Source organism: Pleurodeles waltl, chromosome 1_1, assembly GCF_031143425.1.
Source record: "Pleurodeles waltl isolate 20211129_DDA chromosome 1_1, aPleWal1.hap1.20221129, whole genome shotgun sequence".
Lineage (NCBI taxonomy): Eukaryota > Metazoa > Chordata > Amphibia > Caudata > Salamandridae > Pleurodeles > Pleurodeles waltl.
This window is the reverse complement of record NC_090436.1, coordinates 851,080,461-851,104,264: the sequence shown is the minus strand read 5'-3', so window position 1 is coordinate 851,104,264 and position 23,804 is coordinate 851,080,461. Positions and strand designations below refer to the sequence as shown.

The 23,804-nt window shown below is 43.6% G+C and overlaps 1 protein-coding gene across 1 annotated transcript in view; it reads left to right on the top strand.

The window, feature by feature from the left end:
- TRPM6 (transient receptor potential cation channel subfamily M member 6) overlaps positions 1 to 23,804 on the top strand; it is a 1,083,502-nt gene that overhangs the window by 983,072 nt on the left and 76,626 nt on the right. The window contains exon 36 of the mRNA XM_069229129.1: positions 4,445 to 4,650. Within this exon, the coding sequence (XP_069085230.1) occupies positions 4,445 to 4,650 (206 nt within the window). The remainder of the gene's footprint in view (positions 1 to 4,444; positions 4,651 to 23,804) is intronic.

Sequence of the window (23,804 nt, the reverse complement as noted above, 5' to 3'; positions counted from 1 at the left end):
CTCTACAGTCTGATATAATGCTGGACAACGGCCTGGTGGACCACTGGTGGCTGACGCATCTGGCGACAGGTAGTACACCTTTTTGTCACCGTTGCGCGGCACTCAATCCCGTCTAGACTATTTCTTCATGTCACATAACCTAGTGGCCCATGCCCAAGATGCTCGCATACTCGAATGCGGCCTCTCAGACCACTCTCCAATCCACGTCGCTGTCCAGTTGGGCCTGATGTCCCCGGGTTGCAAACCATGGAGATTTGCTGTACATCGCTACTGTTCTCCGCAGGGTAAGACACAGTTCAGAGCCCATGCGTCCACCTTCGTTCAAGACAACTTAGGCACTGTCGACTCCAAGTGGATCGTATGGGCAGCGGCCAAAGCAACCATTCATGGGTAACTGATACGAGATGCGGCGTTGGCGAATAGAGAGAGAAAAGCACGGCAAGTTGCTCTGGAAACAGACATTAGGCGTTTCATGCAGCGATACACTACCCACCCCTCCCTTCACATGCGCAGATGTCTGGAATGTGCCCGTATGGCCCTCAACGAGCTGTATACCTCCCAGGCCGAATATGCCTTGCAACGCTTGCAAGGGAGGCACTATGAGCAAGGTGTGAAAGCCGTCCGGTTGCTGGCAGCTCAGCTTCGTCAGAGATTAGCCGCTCTCGCTATACCGGCCATCCACGCCCATACGGGAGAAGTGCTTATGCACCCACAAGAGATAGTCAATGAATTTGCGTCCTTCTACCTACATCACTACATGCCGGAGGTGATATCTAGCTCTGCCCAGATTGAGGCCTTTCTCACCAACGTTGACTTACCCTCCCTTACCGATGAAGGCCGCAAACTTCTAGATGGAGAAATCAGTAGGCTGGAAATTGAGAAAGTCATTTCTGACCTCCCCTACCACAAATCACCCGGGGAGGATGGATTCCCCGTGGAATTCTATAAATGGGCAGGGGAGGAGGTGATCGATGTCCTGCATGGGTGCTCTGGGCGAAGCCTGCCGGACAAAGTCCCTGGGTGCTATCGCCAGCAATGCCACTATAGAGGTCATACCGAAATCGTGAAAGGACCCCCCTCCTTTGTAGCAACTACCGACCCATATCTCTCCTAAATGGCGATGTCAAACTACTGGATAGTGTCTTGGTGAACCGTTTACGCAGTCATCCCATCCCTAATACACCATACTCAAGTAGGGCTTGTACCGGGTCGCACCTCCAGAAACCACCTGCGCACTTTGTGTCGTGCTCTGTGGGCATCCAGGGACATGCCAGAGGCCGCACTGGCTCTGTCTCTGGATGCCGAGAAGGTGTTCGATCACATAAAGTGGCCTTATCTCTTCACGTCCCTGTCGAAGTTTGGTCTGGGGGACCGGTTTATTTCTCTGGTATGACTGCTCTATGACCACCCCACGGCACGGGTTAACTGTGGAGGTTTCCTCTCAAACCCTTTCCCCATCCGCAGAGGGACGTGTCAGGGCTGTCCCCTCTGACCCCTTTTGTTCCTGTTGGCAGTGGAACCACTGGCAGCGGCCATTTGCTCTTCCCTCTCGCTAAAGGGTCTCCCCCTACCGAACGGCACGTCTAAAATATACTTATATACCTACAATGTCCTTTTAACAGTGACGGACTTGGAGCATTCGCTACCAACCCTGCTGGAGATCATTGATGGGTTTGCCCCCCTCTCTGGTTACGGCATAAACTGGGACAAGAGCGAGGCCCTCTCCCTCTTGCGAGTGACCACGAAAGCTGTGCTCCAAGGCCTTCCCTTTCGTTGGACGCTGAGGCACCTTAGATATTTGGGAGTGGTAGTCGATCAAGGATTGGCCCATATGGTAGCAGACAACCTAGATCCCCTCGTCACGCGACTGAAACTCGACTTGGATGGTCACGGTCCCTCGCTTTACTTATGTTTTGGGCCTTCTACCTTTGCAGGTGCCTTTGTCCACCCTGCAGTCAATTGATGCGCATATAAGAGCCTTTGTCTGAGGTTCTATGCGGCCACGTCTGGCATCCGCTAAGCTAATGGCGTGTCGTTCCCATGGGGGAACAGGACTCCCTTTGGTGGAACACTATGCGTTAGCACTACACCTGTCACAACTGGCTCACACACTGCCTGGATCATCGGAGCCACCGCAGTGGGTGACTTTAGAGAAGACTTTGCTTTCCCATGACGGGGGGCTTGGTGGGCTCTGTTGCAGCGGCCTCTCGTCCTAAGCTGCAGCAAATCCGATCATAAAGGCGACCCGCACGGCCTGGCGCAGGGCTCACCGCCTGTTTGGGGTGCATCCTCTCCTGCATGCCCAGGCCCCCTTATGGAACAACAATGGCCTACGGATAGGTAGGGAGTGCTGAATTGGCCGCAGTGGAGCAGATTTGGCATCCTTGACCTTGCTCAGGTGCTGGAGGACTAAGTGCCCAAATCTTTCACTAAGCTACAGGAGGAATTTAACCTCCACCCGCGGCAGGAATGGCGTTATCTGCAACTCAAACACTGTTTACAACAGGGTGCCGATACGATCCGCTGGGGACTCCAGACCTCACCTGTGGTAACTTACTTAAAAACTTGGGGAAAACACAAAGGTGTTATGGCAGGCCTCTACGGGGTCATCACACGCCACCTTTATTCACAACCTCTCCAGGACATGCTACGTTTAAAATGGCAAGAACGCCTGCAACGGACTTTTGACACAGAGGACTGGACGGACATTCTGGAGGCCCTGGATAGGGGTACTCGAGAAGCTTGACTAAAATTCTGTCTCTTCAAGGTAATCCATGACCGGTATTGGACTCCGGCGAAATTACATAGAACAGCGCTCCTCCCGCATGCAAAGTATTGGCACTGCATAGAACCACACTACGATCTGCTCCATATCCTAATCGATTGCCTGCCGGTTCAGCCTTTATGGAAAGCTGTAGGCCTCGCTCTAGCTGAGTCCATACCGCTTCTGGTACCGCTCTCTCCCTCCCTTATCATATTGCATGACATGGCCTCCCTCCCAGCCCTGCCCAGGCCGCATAGACGTCAGTTGCACATGGCGCTAGCCACCGCTAAAATCTGCATCCTCCACCACTGGAGATCTGCAATCTCCCCAACCCCAGAGGAATGGCTTGTGGCAATGACCCACATAGCCACACATGAAAGAGTCACCTACAACCTACAGGATCAGGCTGCTGTATTTAACCAGGTGTGGACCCCCTTTCTTTGCAGAAGGCGCCGTCGTGAAATGTCCGTCACCGCCTACACCTGCCCCATGCCGCTCCTCGCCTCTGCTTCTGTTGGTCCCCATTCAGATCCAAAGTCCTAGCTGATACCCCCCTCCCCTGCCCACACTTCCCGCTCTCATACGTAAGCCCCTCCTCGTCCTTTACATGCCCCCCCTTTCTTTCCTTTCCCCTCCCCTACTATTTCAATCTCCCCCTCCCCTTCTACCTCCCCCCCGTGAGGCGGAAATCAACCCGGCTCTCACCCAAGGGAGCTCGATAACACTTGTGACACATTCTTATCCTAGCTTCACCTCCTCCCCATCCCCCACCTCCTTTTTCTTTTTTCCCTCTTTCTTTCTTTTCACCCTCCCTGGGCTTCCTGCTACCCTCCGAATATAAGTCTACCTACCTCTTCTCTTCCTCTCCTCACTCCCCCTCTACCTTTTCTTTCTCCCTTCTTTCTCTTTTATTTTGTCCTTCTCTCCATAAGTTGGGCTGCCCTGCATTGTGCCCTCTGTAGGCCTTAGAGGGCCTCGCAAATATCCTCTGTTTGGGAACTTCAACCCGGGTCCTTTATTTTCCTTTATTTTCTCCTTCCTCGGACCTCTTCACTACTATATTCTTAATGAGTCACAGCTGTCGCGTAAGGCAGTAATCTTTACCCGTAAATGGCACATGGTACTGTGTAACTGGCCCCGGATATTCTGTCCTTTAGTGCGAGGAAGGGCGACCCGTAAAGGCTTTCTGGACTAGTTAGACGGTACGAAGTCCCCCCTAAGCTGCGCCTCCTTTCAGCGACACATGCATTACAGGCATTGCGCCATGAGGCCACCTACGCTGCACTTCTGCCATCCCCTTCCACCTCCCCTTTACCCCTCCCCCTTTTCTTTTCTTCTTGCCCCAAGCTCCTTCTTTTCCCCCAGCATTTCCTACCCATGTTTTATTATTAGTGTCCTTTTACAATGCATATACGTGTTGTTGGCTGTATTCCGCTTAATTTGCACCCTAGGTGATATATTTTAAGTCATTTTCTGCATATGCGGGGACTTAGGTCCCTTTTTGCTTTCTACCACCTTGCAATGTTAATAAAGAATTTCAACACAAAAAAAAGAATACTCCTTTTTACTGATATTTCATCACTGAGAAACATTATCGTAATTTTAGCTAAAGTCAGGTGCTCGGACATTTTGTACTTTAGTTGTTTTTGTAAATATGATTTTCAGTATTTTTCCCTCTAGATTTCTGGAAGTGTTTTTAATTTACTGCCATTCAGCCAACCAGTGGCTTACCATCGAGAAGTACATGACTGGGGAGTTTCGAAAGTACAATAATAACAATGGAGATGAGATCACACCAAGCAACATGTTGGAGGAGACATTGCTGTCCTTTTCCCACTGGAGCTATGAGTACACACGTGGGGAACTACTTGTGCTGGATTTGCAAGGTAACTGCATGATAAATCCAGTGATCTTTAGAAAACTAAGAGAAATAGGTGTTGCCAGATTTGAGCAACATTTTTGAATAACAAAATGTAAATCTAGATAGAGATTTTGTTTTAGACACTGCTTTGGAATAATAAGACAAACCATAGCAAATAGAATTATATATGGATATAGCTCAGTAACCGAGGTGCTTTCCACCAAGGGAAATCAAGAAACATTACATTGAGAAAAAGAATGAAGCTTTAGCTGTCTATGATGTGACCTGGTACAACGAGGTGGAAATGTCTATGTTATTAACAACTAATCAGCTACAACTTTAGGTTTTATGTAGCTCCCCACAATCCCCTTCCCTCCTATCAGATGAAAAGCAGCAGGGTAGTGGAATCCTGGGGTAACCATTGACAGCAGTCTATGTCAGTGCAGGTACTGGGAGAACAGCTTCTGACAGAGATGGAGGCTCTTGGCTGTGCAAAAGCACCACCCATGTTCCCTTTTCTTCCTTGGAGCTTCGGTGGCCAGTGACAAGCAGTAGAAAATATATGTGCAAATAAACTATTTATATTTACAGCACACGTAGCCACAGAATGCCACCCAACTCTAAAAAGTATATCATAGAAATTATTTTAAACAATGCGAGGTAGTTCAGCTCAGAAGACAATATGGTAAATGTTTGTTTATTTTTTTCAGGACTTGAATGCATGAGACAAATCCATAATAGGTCCAAGAAAGGGCACGACATAGTGGCATGTGTCTTTCCCAATTCTCCTTTCCCCTTGTGTTGTCAGGAGTGGCCTTAGTCTCCTCAAAGTACAAGGTGGATGAGATGGAGAAGCAATGAAGTCCAGACATCCCTACATTGGAACCATAGGTCTGACGGATTGGGAAGCCCATGTGAACTCTCTGCCATGGTGTCATGGATCCAGATGATTACTGCTTGAATGAAATAGGGTTGGCTATTAATGCTGTACAAAAAGGTATAGGCTTGAAAAGAAAATCAGATTTTATGTCAGCAGCTCTCAGGTGTTTTTGATTGACTAAATCAATTACAAGCTGCTAGGAATCCTCTACCAGTTGAGGAAGAAAGGTTACCCAATTCATCAGTGATATAGTTTGAAACTGCTACTTCAGCACCAATTAGAAGCGGGTGTACTTTGAGTAATTTGTTTGGCATAATTACACAGAATTATAGCATGATTACAAGAGGAGTTTAACCCTGCATTTGGTGCTATTTTCTTAGAACAAAATGCACCCTCACATCCATAATGAACCAGAGGACATTTTTTGCATTAAGAAAATAGCGCTCAATACAACAAAATACAAACAGGAGCGGTCAGCAGTTCCTGTGCTATTATTGTAGGCATTTCTGCCCTAAATTACTTTAAATTAGGTGAGCTGAGGTAATCATGTGATTTTCAGCAATTTTGTGTAACTATATCAACACAAAATTACTGAAATTACTCTGATTACTCCAGCATAATTAAAGTTTCACCGATGCCTATAGCTAACGCACTTCAGGTTTTTCATACAGACACAACAGTTCCATGTGCTGTATCTGACCCAAATTTCACTGGCAGCACCTGAACATTTTTTGGGAGACTCTAAAAACTAGGGCCATTTCAAACCAAATGTTATTTGCATTTTTTGTGTTAGGCCTCTACACATGCTACATCTTAGTACAAAATGGCATTTATGTTGTCTTATTTAACTGGGGAAGCCATGCATTGGTCATGACCTGTAGTTTCTCTAAACAGCCATTCATTATTGACGCAGAGCACTTTAATGTAGAATTCAATGAATATTTGATAGGATGTTGGTAGCCCAGTCCACAGATTAAAAATTACTGGAATGAAAACTGAATAAAAAATATGTGTTGAGTTATTTAGTATATCTTCAATACCTGTTTTTTTTAAAAGGATGGCCCAAGGAAAATATAAATACTCTTTTTCTTTTTTAATAAAGGACATAGTGAAGATATTTACAATGTGCTAGCTCAAGTGTGGAATATACCTTTGTAGTGAATTAATAGATGTGTTCTTACAGATGTATCACGAGTTGGTCGAACTAGAAGTGAGAGAAGGTGAAATGAATACAAGTACAAAATTTGGCATGGGTCATCTTTTGATCCACATTCAGAAAAAAGAAGATATTAGGTCTAAGAATCTATGTTTGTATTGCGGGTCTGACCCATATTTCAATAGTTGTCCCAAGGGAGGAAAGGGTAGATTTCAGAGAAAACAACAAGGCTCAGAGGAGCACTTCTTTAACTTTGACCCGCTGACAAGTTAATATTAAATTCTATTCACATAGGTTCAGTTACCCTTACATTAGATGTAAAATTGTCGGAGTTTTAAAAGATGCATACTCATTTATCTGCTTTTGTTGACTTAGGCTCCACAGGTAATTTCATTGATTCATTCATTGATACCTAATCATTACGTTAAAAAAAATGGAATATCATAGAGCAGTTGATAGAATTAGGCTTATGTCAGGACCCATCAGACATTGCACAGCAGACGTTATCATAACCTGCTCCAATTTCATAAAGAAAGAGTTAGTTGTGATTTGATAAACACCACACACCTCCAATTTTCTTTGGAACTTCCGTGGTTGAGCACACCTATTTTAGTAATGAATTGGGAATGGAGCACTGTACAATTGACCTTTCCACAGTGTCAATCTCAACACTGGGCAAAGCTTCAAAAGAGTGATGAAGAGAAGGCTACACTTGAGATGTTTGGCTCCAGCCTCAACTTCTTAGGCTAATATTGAACCAACGCAACTACCTATACTCACCATGGTGCTTCAGTGTATTATGAAAATGTAGATGTGTTTAGTAAAAAGAAAGTGGAAAACCTACCTTCTCATCACCCCTTCAATTGTCAAATCAGTTTGTAATCAGAAACAGCTATACCATGCAGCTGAATCTATGCATTGACAGAGCCAAAGACTGATTATTTATCCACATAACAGGATGAATATCTTGCAAGTAGATTTATTCATCTATCATTTTCACCTGCTGGTTCCCCTCTTTTCTTCCTGTGCAAGAATGGGAGAGAGTTACTGGCATGCATGGATTATAGAGTCTTGATTCAAATTAAAGTCAAGAATCGTTACCTTTCACCTTTAGTTATGGTCATCCTTGATCAAAAAGCCAATATTTTTACCACAATTGATCTGGGAGCTGTGTACCTTCTGATCTGTGTAAGAGAAGGAAATTAATGTAGCACACCTTACCATACTAAGTTTAGGCTGTACGAATACAAAGCTACACCATTCAGATTGTGCAACACAGCTGAGCATCTCAATATTTAATTAACAAGATCCTTCATGAATACATTGATATTTTATGATCACCTGCAATCATGACCTCCTATGTTTTCTGATTATGAACAGGACCACAGGCATCATGTTAAATTTGTATTGCAACAATTGACAGAGAACCAAAAGTGTGCCAAACAGAAACGCTTTTTTTTCCATTGTACCATCATGGAAATTTAGGTTGTATCTTTTTTTCTACAAGTTCTGACAAATGACAACAAAAAAGTAAATGTTATCATGGATTGACCAGCTCCTCAAAATGGGGGAGATATTCCGTGCTTGTTTGCTAATTTGTACAGTTGATTTATTCCTGCATTCTCCAAGCACCAGGCTGTAAGAGAAAGGGATTCCGTTACAATTGTCTGAAGAAGCAAATTAAGCTTTTCAAACCTTTAACCCCTTCGCTGCCAGGCCTTTTCCCCCTCCTGTGCCAGGCCTTTTTTTGGCTATTTGGGGCAGTTTGCGCTTAGGCCCTCATAACTTTTTGTCCACATAAGCTAGCCAAGCCAAATCTGCGTCCTTTTTTTCCAACATCCTAGGGATTCTAGAGGTACCCAGACTTTGTGGGTTCCCCTGAAGGATGCCAAGAAATTAGCCAAAATACAGTGAAAATTTTGTTTTTTTCAAAAAAATGGAAAAAAGTGGCTGCAGAAGAAGGCTTGTGGTTTTTTCCCTGAAAATGGCATCAACAAAGGGTTTGCGGTGCGAAAATCACCAGCTTCCCAGCTTTCAGGAACAGGCAGACTTGAATCAGAAAACCCAATTTTGCAACACAAATATGGCATTTTACTGGGACATACCCCATTTTTTAAAATTTTTGTGCTTTCAACCTCCTTCCAGTCAGTGACAGACATGGGCGTGAAACCAATGCTGGATCCCAGAAATCTAAACATCTCCAAAAAGTAGACAAAATTCTGACTTCAGCAAGGGGTCATTTGTGTAGATCCTACAAAGGTTTCCTACAGAAAATAACAACTGAAAAAGAAAAATATTGAAATTGAGGTGAAAAAAACAGCAATTTTTCTCTACGTTTTACTCTGTAACTTTTTTCCTGCAATGTCAGATGTTCGAAAGCAATATACCGTTACGTCTGCTGGACTCCTCTGGTTGCGGGGATATATAGGGCTTGTAGGTTCATCAAGAACCCTAGGTACCCAGAGCCAATAAATGAGCTGCACCCTGCAGTGCGTTTTAATTCTATACCGGGTATACAGCAATTCATTTGCTGAAATATAAAGAGTGAAAAAATAGCTATCAAGAAAACCTTTGTATTTCCAAAATGGGCAAAAGATAAGGTGTTGAGGAGCAGTGGTTATTTGCACATCTCTGAATTCCGGGGTGACCATACTAGCATGTGAATTACAGGGCATTTCTCAAATAGATGTCTTTTTAACACACTCTCTTATATTTGGAAGGAAAAAATGTAGAGAAAGACAAGAGGCAATAACACTTGTTTTGCTAATCTATGTTCCCACAAGTCTCCCGATAAAAATGATACCTCACTTGTGTGGGTAGGCCTAGCGCCCGTGACAGGAAACGCCCCAAAACGCAACGTGCACACATCACATTTTTTTAAAGAAAACAGAGGTGTTTTTTGCAAAGTGCCTATCTGTAGATTTTGGCCTCTAGCTCAGCCGGCACCTGGGGAAACCTACCAAACCTATGCATTTTTAAAAACTAGAGACCTAGGGGAATCCATGATGGGGTGACTTGTGGGGCTCTGACCAGGTTCTGTTACCCAGAATCCTTTGCAAACCTCAAAATTTGGCTAAAAAAACAAATTTCCTCACAATTTGGTGACAGAAAGTTCTGGAATCTGAGAGGAGCCACAAATTTCCTTCCACCCAGCGTTCCCCCAAGTCTCCCGATAAACATGATACCTCACTTGTGTGGGTAGGCCTAGCGCCCGCGACAGGAAATGCCCCAAAACGCAACGTGGACAAATCACATTTTTTGAAAGAAAACAGATGTGTTTTTTGCAAAGTGCTTACCTGTAGATTTTGGCCTCTAGCTCAGCGGGCACCTAGGGAAACCTACCAAACCTGTGCATTTTTTAAAACTAGAGACCTAGGGGAATCCAAGATGGGGTGACTTGTGGGGCTCTGACCAGGTTCTGTTACCCAGAATCCTTTGCAAACCTCAAAATTTGGCTAAAAAAACACATTTTCCTCACCACATTTTGGTGACAGAAAGTTCTGTAATCAGAGAGGAGACACAAATTTCCTTCCACCCAGCATTCCCCCAAGTCTCCCGATAAAAATGGTACCTCACTTGTGTGGGTAGGCCTAGCGCCCACGAAAGGAAATGGCCCAAAACGCAACGTGGACACATCACATTTTTTCATACAAAACAGTGCCTACCTGTGGATTTTGGCCTCTAGCTCAGCCGGCAACTGGGGAAACCTAGCAAACCAGCGCATTTTGAAAACTAGAAACCCAGGGGAATCCAAGATGGGGTGACTTGCGGGGCTCTGACCAGGTTCTGTTACCCAGAATCCTTTGCAAACATCAAAATTTGGCCAAAAAAACACTTTTTCCTCTCATTTCGGTGACAGAAAGTTCTGGAATCTGAGAGGAGCCACAAATTTCCTTCCATCCAGCGTTCCCCTAAGTCTCTCGATAAAAATGGTACCTCACTTGTGTGGGTAGGCCTAGCCCCCACGAAAGGAAATGGCCCAAAACACAACGTGGACACATCACATTTTTTCACAGAAAACAGAGGTGTTTTTTGCAAAGTGCCTACCTGTGGATTTTGGTCTCTAGCTCAGCCGGCCCCAGGGGCGGCAGAAATGGCCTAAAATAAATTTGTCCCCCAAACCCCCCCTTGCCTACGGGATCGCTTCCCCGCGCGTGATTGGCGGCAAAGAAAATTCCCCCGTGCCTAGTGGTTTCGGGGCAGATTGACCTAAAATCCGCCAATCTGCCCCCAAGGGGGGCAGAAATGGTCTAAATACAATTTGCCCCCCAGGGGAGCGACCCATGCCTAATGGGTCGCTCCCCATCTCTAAAAAACAAACAAAAAAAAAACACAAACAAAAAATGTGACCTGGCGCCTAGAGGTTTCTGCCCCCGGGGGTAGATCGGCCTAATAACAATGGGCCGATCAGAAATGGCCTAAAATAAATTTGTCCCCCAACACCCCCCCCCCCCCGGAGCGACCCTTGCCTTCGGGGTCGCTCCCCCTGCGTGACATTGGCGCCCCCAAAAAAATCCCCGGTGCCTAGTGGTCGCCCATTTTTTGCTACACCAATCTGCAAGGGGGGCAGAAATGGCCTAAATACAATTTTCCCCTCCAGGGGTGCGACCCTTGTCCAAGGGGTCGCTCCCCATCTGTAAAACAAAAAAAAACAAAAAATCCCCGGTGCCTAGTGGTTTCTGCCTAATCAAAATAGGCTGATCTACCCCCCAGGGGGGTAGAAATGGCCTAAAATAATTCCCCCCCCCCCCAGGGGAGCGACCCTTGCCTAAGGGGTCGCTCCCCTTGCGTGAAATTCACGAAAACAAAAAAAACTCCCTGGTGTCTAGTGGTTTCTGCCCCCCTTGGGGACAGATTGACCTCATCAAAATAGGCCAATCTAAATGGCCTAAATATAATTTGCCCCCTAGGGGAGCGACCCTGGCCTAAGGGGTCGCTCCCCACCTAAAAAAAAAAAAAAAAAAAAAAAAAATGATCCCTGGTGCCCTAGAGGTTTCTGCGCCCCCTGGGGAGGCAGAAAAGGCCTTCCTAAAAAATGCCCCCCATTGGGTGCGACCCTTGCCCAAGGGGTCGCTCGCTTATGTCTATTTAAAAAAAAAAAAATCATCCCTGGTGTCTAGTGGGCGTTTCAAAAGCCGGATTGCAAGCAATCCGGCTTTTGAAACGCTTGGAGAGACTTCAAAGGGAAGGAAATACATTTCCTTCCCTTTGAAGCCTCTCCGTGCCTCCCCCTCGTGATCGAAAGAGAAATGCAAAGCATTCGATCGCGCTGGAAGCTGAGCTTCCAGCGCGATGGGGGAGGCCCTGTGACAAATCAGCGCGCGCTGACGTCACATGGGGGGTGGGTGGAGGGGTCAGGGGTGGAAGGGGAAGGGCTTCCCCTTCCATCCCTGCCTTGAGGGGGTGGGTGGGGAGCACAGGGGGGGAGCGCTTGCGCTCCCCCCAGTTCCTGTGCCTTGGACGAGGTGACCTCGTCCAAGGCACACGGGAACTGGTGCCTTGGACGAGGTGACCTCGTCCAAGGCACAGAACCGGTTCACAACAGCATCAATACTGCATTATCCAGATCCCCCAAAAACTTTACTATATAGAAGCAAATGCTTCATATGTTACCTGGGGAGTAGTTCTGTTCCAACGGCATCCAGAGACAGGCCAGTTACATCTTGTGACCTGTTATTCCAAAATATTAAAATCAGCAGATGTAAACTATAAAATTTAAGGCAACAAGATCTTAGCTATCAAATCAGCCTTTGAGGAATGGAGGAATTGTCTTTTAGGGGCATCATCGTTAGTCATGATGGATGCGGATGAGCAAAATCTTACATTCCTCAGATCTTATCAATTTTAACAGCACGACAATTGAGATGGTCTTTATTTTTTGCCAAGTATAAGTTTGCCATTATTTTTAGACCACAACATCAAAATGGGAAGCAGCCACACTATCAAGATATCAAATTCCTGATTCACCGGTGAAGGTACAATCTTCTGTGCCAATAGCTCCAGGTGCAAGAATAATTTGAGTAAATTCTAAAGATTGAGATCAAAGCATTGAAATTAATATAGGAGAGCAATAGATAGATATAGATAAAAATGGAAAATTCTAAGATGGTCCAGTGTCATCTTAAGGAGTTTAAGGGGCAACAGGCAATACCTATTTTGGGGGCTCCTGTAGGGACCAAATGTGACTTTTTATTTCCAATTTCCTGCTAATTCAAGTCTGCACAATGCCAAACAATACTAAATTAGATGTTACATTTTAATAAGACCAAAATAACAGGTGAACTGGGTCTTACCTGGAACCCCAACAATTCTTAAAATGGCACTAGGTAGAGAAACAAAAGTCAAATATAAAGAAAGTTCACTTTCTTAAGGGACTCCTTGGAAGGTGGAGGCCCTGGGAAATTGCCCATGCCTTAAAATGTCTTTGAGATGGTCTACTGTGGTACAAAGAGATTCATTAATGTTTTGACTGCTGTGAGACCACAATATAGTCTTCATGAATCCCATGAAACTCTTTTTTGTTGTTTGTTTTGTTGTCACTAAGACTGAGTAACTAATAAAAAGACATTTCAGCTGGTAAGGGTTAAGAAAGGAAATGCAGCAATATGTATGTACTTATGACCCTTGTACCAGGGCAAAGAGTGACATAAGTAAACAGGTTATTATCACCCACTTCTCAATACGCCACCTCTGTCGTATACTGTACTGGTTTCATAGTTAAACTACCTGCTGACAATGGACTCACTGTGGTGGACTTACAAGGATGGCACATTTTATATGTATCAAATGCAATCTTACAGCAGCAGAAACTATTCAGTTATTTCTAAAAAATAAAATAAAATGATGCACTTCCATGGAATGTCCTCAGTAATCATTTGTGATTGAGGATCCCAATTTAGCTCAGTGTTTTGGACAAGATTTTGTAAAACCGTACAATTAGAAATGTGACTTTCTTCTGCATACTATCTACAATCTAATGGCTAAACCAAACCAGTAGATCAAGATCTGGAAGCTTGGGTACATCTATGGTAAGCAAAATTCTATTGTAATAATTCAGTTTCTGCTTCATTGAGTCATAGACCATGTTTTGTCATCAAGGGCATCTTCTCTGATTTGTCTTATACATTACGTAGTCACATCTGTGCCATTGATGGAGGGATGTTTGTGTTTAATTTACTATCTAAATGAAGAAACTAGGACAACATTATTGAAAGCCAAATAACTGCACAAAATATGCAGTTATACATCATCATAGGGCTCCAAATTATCAGCATGGGTTTTAGTCTGGCTTTCTACTAAGTATTTGTGTTTGCACATATAATAAAACTGTAAACTTTGCACTTGTGTAGCGCACTACTCACCTGTTAGGGTCTCAAGGTGCTGTACACATACCGCTGTGGAACCCCTCCTGGATTTTCCCTGTGAGGCACCCACTCCTGGACAGCCCCAGGGTGAAGTAAGGCATCCACGTGCTGTGAGGAGATTAAGCAAGCTATTGCCCAGAGTTACAGAGTGGGACCCATTAATTAGATTAGGCACCTAGGTGAGAATTATCTGGTCCAAGGGAATTGAGCCTAAGACCTGCAGAGGTGGGAATTGAACCCTGGTCCAGGGCCAGATCTCTGCATCAGGGTCTGCTGCTCTAACCATTGTGCCCCACTTCCCCACTTCTCCACTATATAATGAAAACATCAACCCTGTTTTACTGGTACATTTTATATTACTAAAGATTAAATGATGCAGCTGTGAAACTGGCTTTACCACCAACTATGAATATGCATCCAGTCTTTAATGCAGCTCTAGTAAAACTGGTGAGGAACAATACTATTCTGGTGCAGCCTCTTTCCTGTAATAATTTCCAATTAAGAATATGAGGTTAAGAGGATTCTAGATTCCTTGGTACATTGGGGTACACTCCAGTATTTGGTACATTGAAAGGGATTTAGCCAAGAAGAAAGATATTGGGAATCAGTTACATATATTCATGCACCAGTAATGAAGTTTTATGAATCTTAACCACATAAGTCTGCAACAGGGACACTGCCAGGTGCGGGCTGCCATTATTGTTAGAAATGTCAACATGGTATGCATTATGTCAAAGTAGGAGAGGTTTTGTCACATTTTTATGGCAATAAATTAGATACAAAAAAGTTGCAATTAAAAACCTCACCCAAAAATATTGATGCCAAAACGATTGACTTGCATACTTTGGATCTAAAAGAGAACATATTGAGTACAAAAATATAGAACACCAAAATATTGTCATAAAATAGATAAGATAATTTCATTTTAACTTTAACCTGTTTGTGCGTTGAATGGCTGGGAGCTGCCCAGTGCCGCGGTGCTTATGTGCATTGGACAACTAGCAGCCATCGCCGCACACAGCACAGGAAATCCCTCTGCTACAGGCCTAAGAGTTATTTCCTTCTGCCAAAAGCAGCCTCAGGAGCGGGGGAAGAGCTTTGTTTTTGGCTTTTCAGTGAAATGACTATCAGTGTGCATGGCGCATGGCGCGCTGACATAATTTCACTGAAAACAAAAGTGAAATGAGCCAACTGGCTCATTTCAGTTCCACTGCCTCAGTGCTCGTGGGGCTATCTCCCCCAAGCACTGAGGCAAACAGGAGGGGTACTAATGGAAAGGGGAGAATCTCCCCTTTCCAATAGTGTGCTTCCCTAGTGGATCCCTGCTTGAGTATTGCTGCAGGAGGGTAATCCCAGACAGGAATCCACTCCACTAGACACCAGGGAGGGGAAAGTAGCCCCTTAGCCAAGGACTTTTGCTGCCCCCCAACTTTTTGGGGGGGACATTCAGTCCTTCTGCCCCCCAGGGGAGGGCAGATGGGGGCAGAGAGCCTACTAGGTACCAGGATTATATTTTTTTTAGTATGCAGTGGTGGGGGCTGCCCAAAATGGGTATGCCAATGCCCCCATCTCCCAAACACAAATGAGAACTATCTTTCTGTCCCCCCTGGGGGCAGATGTGGGTATGACCCCTGAGCTGCCCTCTGGGGAGGCAGAAAGCCCCCTATGCACCAGGGACGATTCTTTAAAAAAAGAGGGGTGGAAGCATAGCCATGCCCCCACCCCAAATAAATGGGGACAAAGTACTTCTGCCCCCCTTTGGTCAGATGGGGATAATTACCCCCAATGCGACCCCTGGGGTGCAGACAGCCCACTAGACACCAGAGACTTTTTTTTTTTTAAATAGAGGGGTTGGGTTGCCCACCACCATATGCATGGTTATTCCCCTCTCACCTGGAGGAGGCAACAGTCTTTCGTCTCCCCCTGCGGACTAAGGCATGTCATCCACTAGCAAGTAAGAGGACATTTGAGTCTTTTGGGTGTTGATTTTACATATGGGCTAGGAGAGTTTGGCTAACTTCCAATATCGTCCCACTTACAATGGTGAACGGCTGCACACTTGGGCTTGGGTGGGCTGCCATCTGGAAAAGCCTACCAGACCCAGACACTTTAGAAAACTAGACATCTGTGGGAGTCCAGGGTGGCGTTCTTCATATGCACCCTACACCATTTTATCACCCACAATTCCCTGCAAACCTCCAACTTTGCCTGAGTTCATGCATTTTCCCTATATTTCCATGACAGAAACTTCTGGAATCCACAGGAATCCACAAAAATCCTACCACCCTGCATTGCCCCATCTGTGCCATTAAAAACTTTGCCCCACTTGTGTGGCTGGGCCAAGTGCCAGTGACAGGAACGGATCCAGCTGAGGTCAATAGGAGTCTCCACTAAAGGGTTCCGATTGTCCTTGGTTTGACCCAGTTCTTTTGCAGCAGTTTTATCATCACAGATGGGGCAATGCTGGTGGTAGGTATTTTATGGATTCCTGCAGACTCCGAAAGTTTCTATCACAGAAATGTAGGGAAAATGTTTGATTTCAGGCAAAGTTGGAGGTTTGCAGGGCTAGGTTTCCCAGCGTGCCGGCTGAGCTAGAGTCCAAGATCTAGAGCTACCCACATTGGAAAAATAAGGTCAGTTTTGGGTGGAAAATGACATTTTGATATATCTCCTCCAAATCATACACTAGTAGTGGCACCTACAAATTCAGAGATGTAGAAATAACCTCTGCTCCTAAACTCTATATCTTGTGCCCATTTCAAACCTTGAGAGATCTACACATATGACCCCATGCTGAATTCAACATTTTGTCTACTTTTGAGAAATCTATAGCTTTTCTGGATTCCCCATGGTTTTAGACTGGTTTCACGACAAACTGAAAGTAGGTTAAGAGCACAAAAAATAGGGAAAATAGGCTACCTCTTTTTAAAAAAAATGCTAAAACTGTGGTACATAACATGATTTTTTGATTTAGCTTTGCATGTTCCTGAAAGCTGGGAAGATGTTGACTTTAGTACAGCAAACTGTTTGTGACAATTTTATCTGGAGCAATTTTGCTATATTATGCTATTATGCATATTTTCTCAGTCCCTTCCATGGGGATCCACAAACCCTGGGTACCTTTAGAATCCCCATATTGTTGGAAAGAAAGGACACACATTTGGCACAGATAACTTATGTGGACAAAAAAGTATGGAAGCCTAAATGCAGACTATCCCAAATAGCCAAAGAAGGGCTCAGCACTGAGGAGGAGGGGTGGTGGAGGGGTGTTGGGGGGGGGGGGGGGCAGCAAAAGGGTTAAAAGATAACTTTGAAAAAATCACATTTAGAAATACTAAATGTTAAAAAAATGAATAAACATAATATGGAAATAAGCAAAATTATGAAATAAACCTGAAGTATTAGGGGACCTTAATCCATTTTGAAAGCATTAATTGTGAAACCACCAACAACTTGTTAATGGTCATAGAGGTATGCCAATGAATACAACAAGTCAAAGCCCCTACCCACAATCTAGGTCACCTACTTTACCACTTTTTTTCAAACATACCTGATTAAATCACAGGAGACCCAATAGATGTTACATGGTCAGATCACAAAATAATACCTTTTCAGTTGGCCAGATCGACCCAACCAGCTGTAGCACGCTATAATCCCAAAATCCGGTGGAAATGGTCAAAACTGGACCTAGGAGTTTGGGAAAATATGCTCACCAGCTCCATTCCTGAAATGACAGGAGACATAGCTAACAGATATAACAGTTCTGAGACATTGATACAGAATGCCCTAAATCTCCTGTTGCTTTTAAGACAACAAAGAGCATCATGCCCTGGAGGGGGAGCGCCACGGTTCTCGTCTGATCTCGAGGAACTAAAAAAACTCCAAACATGTAGAAAGGCTATGGAGGAAAAGTTACGACAACGCAAGTAAAAATGAATATAAGAAGACAGTTAAAAAAAAAACACTATGTCATCAGGGAAGCTAGAGTTAACTATTGTGCTGCCAAAATAGAAAGGCTTCTAATGCATCTAAAGAACTGTGAAACTTTGTGAACAATTTGATGAAACCCACAAATAATAAATTGTCCCCCCTCTCTCAGAAGCACGGTGCAACTTATTCGCTAGTTCGTCTTAGAGAAACTCAATAACATCCTCTGAACAATGGGAGGAGAGGAAGAGGCGAGTCCACCCTTGGAGCAGGGGCATGGAAAGCTGTGCACTTTTCCAGAAATTACACCGGAAGATACGCAGGAAATTCTGCCATCTCTTAAATCAGGTTCCCCTCAGGACCACCCGCCCACCAAATATTATGCTCAAAGGTGGGATACCAGTTATCTCCACTTTAACTAACATGTTTAACCATTCACTTAAGTCTGATGCAGTTCCTTCATAATGGAAATATGGTGTAGTCAGGTCATTACTGAAAAGGCCGCCTGTAGATCTGTCACTATGTGAAAATGATTGCCCAGTTTCTGTCTTGACAGGACCTAGCAAAATCCTGGAAAAAATTGTGAACAAAAATGTATCCCTTTACTTGGAGTCAAATGGAGTTTTCCACCCTTCTGAAAGAGTATTTAGACCAGGCAGCAGTGCATAAACTTCCCTCTTAGCTGCCACGGATGAACTGAGGGCAAGTTTGGTCAAAGATTGTTCTGCAACTACTCGATTAAAGTGCCACTTTCAACGCTGTCTCAAAACCAAAACTAATTGAAAGACTAGTGGAAGTAGGAAATACCAAAACAGCACTCAAATGGCTGACCTCCTTCCTCCAAGGTAGAAATTTTCAAGTATGCAAAGAAGATAGGCAGTCAGATATTTATACCCTCAAGAACGGACTGCCTCAGGGCTCCTTGTTAAGCCAGACTCTGTTCAATTTGTATGTCTTTCCACTAGCAGAGATCACAAAGACATATGATTTCGTATCACTTCCATCCTCCTCAACATCCTGCCTCAAGCTTGTAGTAGACTGGATGTCAGCAAGCAGTCTAAAATTAAATAGAGATAAAATGGAGGTGATGGTAGTGAGAAATAACCCCACCAGATGGATGGAGTTGAACTGGCCAATCCTTTCGGACAGTCAACCAACCCCTAAACAGGTAAAAAGTCTAGGAATTTGGCTTGACAACAAGGTTACAATTGAAACTCAAGTCAAGAAATTGGCAGCCACGTGCTTTGAACCTTCTCCGGACCTTGAGAAGACTACTGAAATAGCTGCTGGATAAAGCATGCAGATTATTGCTGCATGCAAAGTGGTGGTGCAAGGCATGATAAGCTCTTGACCCGACTATGGAAATTCCGTATATCTTGGGAGTCCCAAGTCAGTCATCAAAAGTATACAGTTTATACAAAATGCCGCAGCCCGTATTCTGCTGAAAATACCCAAACATCAGTCACCAACGGCAGCAATGGTAACCTTGAACTGTCTCCCAGTATTAAAAAGAATTCACTTCAGGGTTCTGGCTTACTCCTAGAACGGTGTACAAAAAAGGACCCAAGTTGACCCAGGGACTATTTATACCCTTAAATCCTTCAAGACTGCTGAATTCCACTAACCAGCAGCTGCTAACAGTCCCCAAAATAAGGAAAGCAAGAGCCGGGAATCGATCCTTTGCCTACATTGTTCCTACGCTTTAGAACGCTCTCCCACAGCAAATTAAGCAAACTGAGTCAGAACTAAAATTTAGAAAATGGTTAAAAAACTACTCTTTTCAAATAATGGTCAATGAGGTTAGAGGACCTGATTGCTAGTTTGGTTCTGGGAGGCCATTCTAGGTAGCTACCCTCTTTATATGTCTCGAGGAATAGAATTGAATAGTATAATAAAATTAAAATACTAATGCTAATTAACAATATTAAAACACACTATATATTATGTTTTAATATGCATAAAATGAATTATTAAAACTAAAATAATAGATTAATAAAAATACTATTAATCCAAAAATAAATATACATAATTTAAAAGAACAATTAAGTTACCACTGCTTAAAAGAAAAAATAAGAACAAAACATTCACATTGGGGTGAGCAAGAGGAGCTTATAGAGCCAATTCTCATAAACAAAGGCATTCATTTAGGATGCATGCTTGCTCCAACTCTGTTATTACTATATTTGAATAATGTCCAATTTCTTTCTTTATACTCTGTAGATGCTCCCTCTCTAGTTAAGAGAAAAATGCAGACACTCCTTTTTGCTGACAATACCCTACTAGTATCAATAACCCCAGCTGGTCTTCATCAACTATTAAATTGGTTTGAGGACTTTAGCATTTGAGTGGCCTAGTGATAAATACTTGAAAGACCAAATATATGACGATTAATCCTCACACGTCATCTAGCGGAGGACCACTCTTGGGGGGTTACATTCAAAAGGGTTGATACATTTGAGTATTTGGGTGTAAAACTTTCAGCCAGAATGTCTTGGAAACCGCATGTGGAAAAGATGTCCATAAAATGCAGAGAAATCATAGAGTCTGTGCCGAAAGAACATTGTGTCTCCATCAGCAAACCAGCTGCAGCGGCCTTACATGTTTACAACAGTAAAGCGGAGGTACAGCCCTTTATGGGGCTGAACTCTGGGGTTTTGCTAATTCTGTGGAGTTGAATAGAACCAAGCATACATTTTTTAGGTCGCTCTATCCGTTAAAGCTAAGCATGGGCAGAAACTCTATTCAAGACAGAGCTAGGCTGCATCCTCTACTGTTTTGGAGAAGAATTAGATCTACCCCTGAGTTGTCGCCTTATGCCAATGCACTTCAGGAAGTAATTTCTCTTGTGGAGGCCAGTAAAATAGCATGTATTTGCAATGTGAAGAAGCTGTTGACTTCTCTGGGATTACAGGAGGCCTAGGACTGCACCACAAGTGAATCTTTACCCTCTAAAGAACTAGTGAGGTCTTGTTATTGGAAGTGGGTAGCCCAGAATGAGTTCAACGCCACTTCCAGTGGTCTGCTATCCGGCAAATTTCAGAATTTTTAATCAGCTAGTGCTTTAGAACATTATTTAGAAAACATTACGGTTCCAATGGATAGGAAGCACTATATCCAGTTTAGGATAGGCTTTCTCTCCCTTAATGCATTTACTAGATGTGGAAGATCTGGCACATATTTTAAGGAACTACTTAAGTGGGTGGCACAATAAGTGCTTCAGGCCCTCTAGAAGCGTTTCATTTGCAGGTCTTGATAATATGATATACTGCTTTACTAGTGCCATATAAGTAAATTAAATATGCCAATCAGGTGTAAGTCAATTTTACCATGTTTTAGGGAAGGAGACATTTATATTTTTGCCCCAGGACATTTCTAAACAATATTATAGTGGGACACCTTTTATCACGGCGTCTAATCGATGTAGATGAGCATGAGGTAAATTATAGAGTCTTGGATGTAGGTATTTAGAACTTTTATTTTTGAATACTGTTTTTACATGATTAATTTTTAATTCAGATCTAATGTAGAGTAAGTGTCCTTCAATTCTAAGATGGAAGCTGAATTGGGAAGGGTTTGGTACATGTACTACCCTGTGTTGCCAGGGTTCTGCCCAGACATGGGTTCCTTAATCACTGTGCCACTGGAACCAAGCTGTACTGAACTAAAGAACCCCAACGTTGGACAGTACCAGCCTTGGGTTGCTTGTGTTCTGGTTCAGGGAGGACCTAGCCTGGCAGTTCAGGCTGAACTGTTCCTATTGGAGTCGTGCCAAGACTGATTTGGATATGCTTGGGTTTAATTTGAGGTGGCATGGTGAGCAAAAGAACAATGGGTTGGAATGCTACCCCTAATGATTGCCAGTGGTTAGACAAATTGTAAGCAGTCCTCCCATCACCTTTTGTGCATTTGATGTGCCACCCTAGGTTGCCAGAGGTGTGTCCAGACATTCGTTCTTTGCTCAGGGTGCCAATAGAACCAAGCTGCACCCATCTGAAGAGTCCCAGCTAGGGCAAAACAGGTCCTGGGTTTCTTGTGTTCTGGCTCATAGAAGACCTGGCTTGGCAGTTTGGGCTGGGCGGTCCCTATTGGAGCAGACCAAAAATGCTTTGCATATGCCTGGGTATAATCTTAGGTAGCATAGTGAGCAAAATAACAGTGGGTTGGAATGCTACCGTGAGGGATTGCCATGTTTAGAAAAACTGCAAGCATTCCTCCCATCACCTTTTGTGTGTTTGATGCACCCCCTATATGTGGCCAAGGCTGTGTCCAGACATGGGTCCCTTGTTCACCGTGCCACTGAAACCAAGCTGCATCCGACTTAGGAGGCCCAACTAGGATGAAAGCAGTTTTGGGGTTGCTTGTGTTTTGGTTCGTAGAGGACTTGGTTTGGTGGACCAGGTAAGACTGTTCCTATTAGAGCAGGACCAACACTGATTTGCAAATGGTTGGGTCTAATCTGAGGTGGCATGGTGGTTAGAAGAACAATGAGTTTAAATTCTACCCCGAGTGATTGCCAGTGGTTAGAAAATTGCAAAAAAAAATTCTATCACCTTGATGCATTTGATGCACCACTTTACAAAGCCAAATTATCACATAGGACGGCGTCACCCTTTCTTTCTGCCAAAAGACATGCAGAAATTATCTGGCACTTGTCTATGGATAGTGGAATTTTCCTGATCCAGTTTGACCCAGTTAATTTGACCCAGTTAATTAATGAGATGGTTACTCATTGAGAAGATATAGTATCCATAAGAAAAAAAAAAGATTGTGAATGGTAAGGACCTTGTTCATTTTTATTGAGCCTGCAGGAATATTTAGAAAGGACATTGGAATGCGATACAAAGATGGACCTGCAAATTCTGTTTAAAATGTCCCTGTCCAGATGTAAAAACACAAAATCAAGCTCACCAACTAAGCCTGTTAGAGCCAGCAGATGCAAGGTCTTAATCTCTAGGGCTATCTATCCATGTGCTAATTCAATGGTAAATAGTTTGATTTCAATACAGTAGTCACTTCTACACCTCTTCCGGTGCCAACAATTTCCCCTCTCAGTGCCACAATTATTTCCCATTAATTGCTCCTAAGTCCTGACCCACTTCTCAAAGCTTACAGGTAACCAAGATGTAAATCTGTCACGGATTTCTACCTTGATGGTATGTCAAACATTGAGTCAAATGCCTTTCTTTAACCCCTTTGCTGTCAGGCCTTTTCCCACTCAGATGGCAGCCCCTTTTTTGGCTATTTGAGGCAGTTCGCAGTTAGACCCTCATAACCTTTTACCCACATAAGCTACCCACATCAAATTTGCATCCTTTTTTTCCAACATCCTAGGGATTCTAGAGGTACCCAGAGTTTGTGGGTTCCCCTGAGGGAGACCTAGAAATTAGCCAAAATACAGCCAAAATGTTGTAGTTTTTTTCTTTTTTTTTTAGAAAGGGCTGCAGAAGAAGGCTTGTGTTTTTTCCCCTGAAATGGCATCAACAAAGAGTTTGCAGTGCTAAAATCACCATCTTCCCAGCTTTCAGGAACAGGCAGACTTGAATCAGAAAACCTAATTTTTCAACACAATTTTGGCATTCTACTAGGACATACCCCATTTTTATGATTTGTTGTGCTTTAAGCCTCCTTCCAGTTAGTGACAGAAATGGGTGTGAAACCAATGCTGGATCCCAGAAAGCAAAACATTTCTGAAAAGTAGACAAAATTCTGAATTCAACAATGGGTAATTTCTGTAGATCCTACAAGAGTTTCCTACAGAAAATAACAGCTGAAATAACAAAATATTGAAATTGAGGGGGAAAAAAAGACATTTTTCTCCACGTTTTACTCTATAACTTTTTCTTGCGATGTCA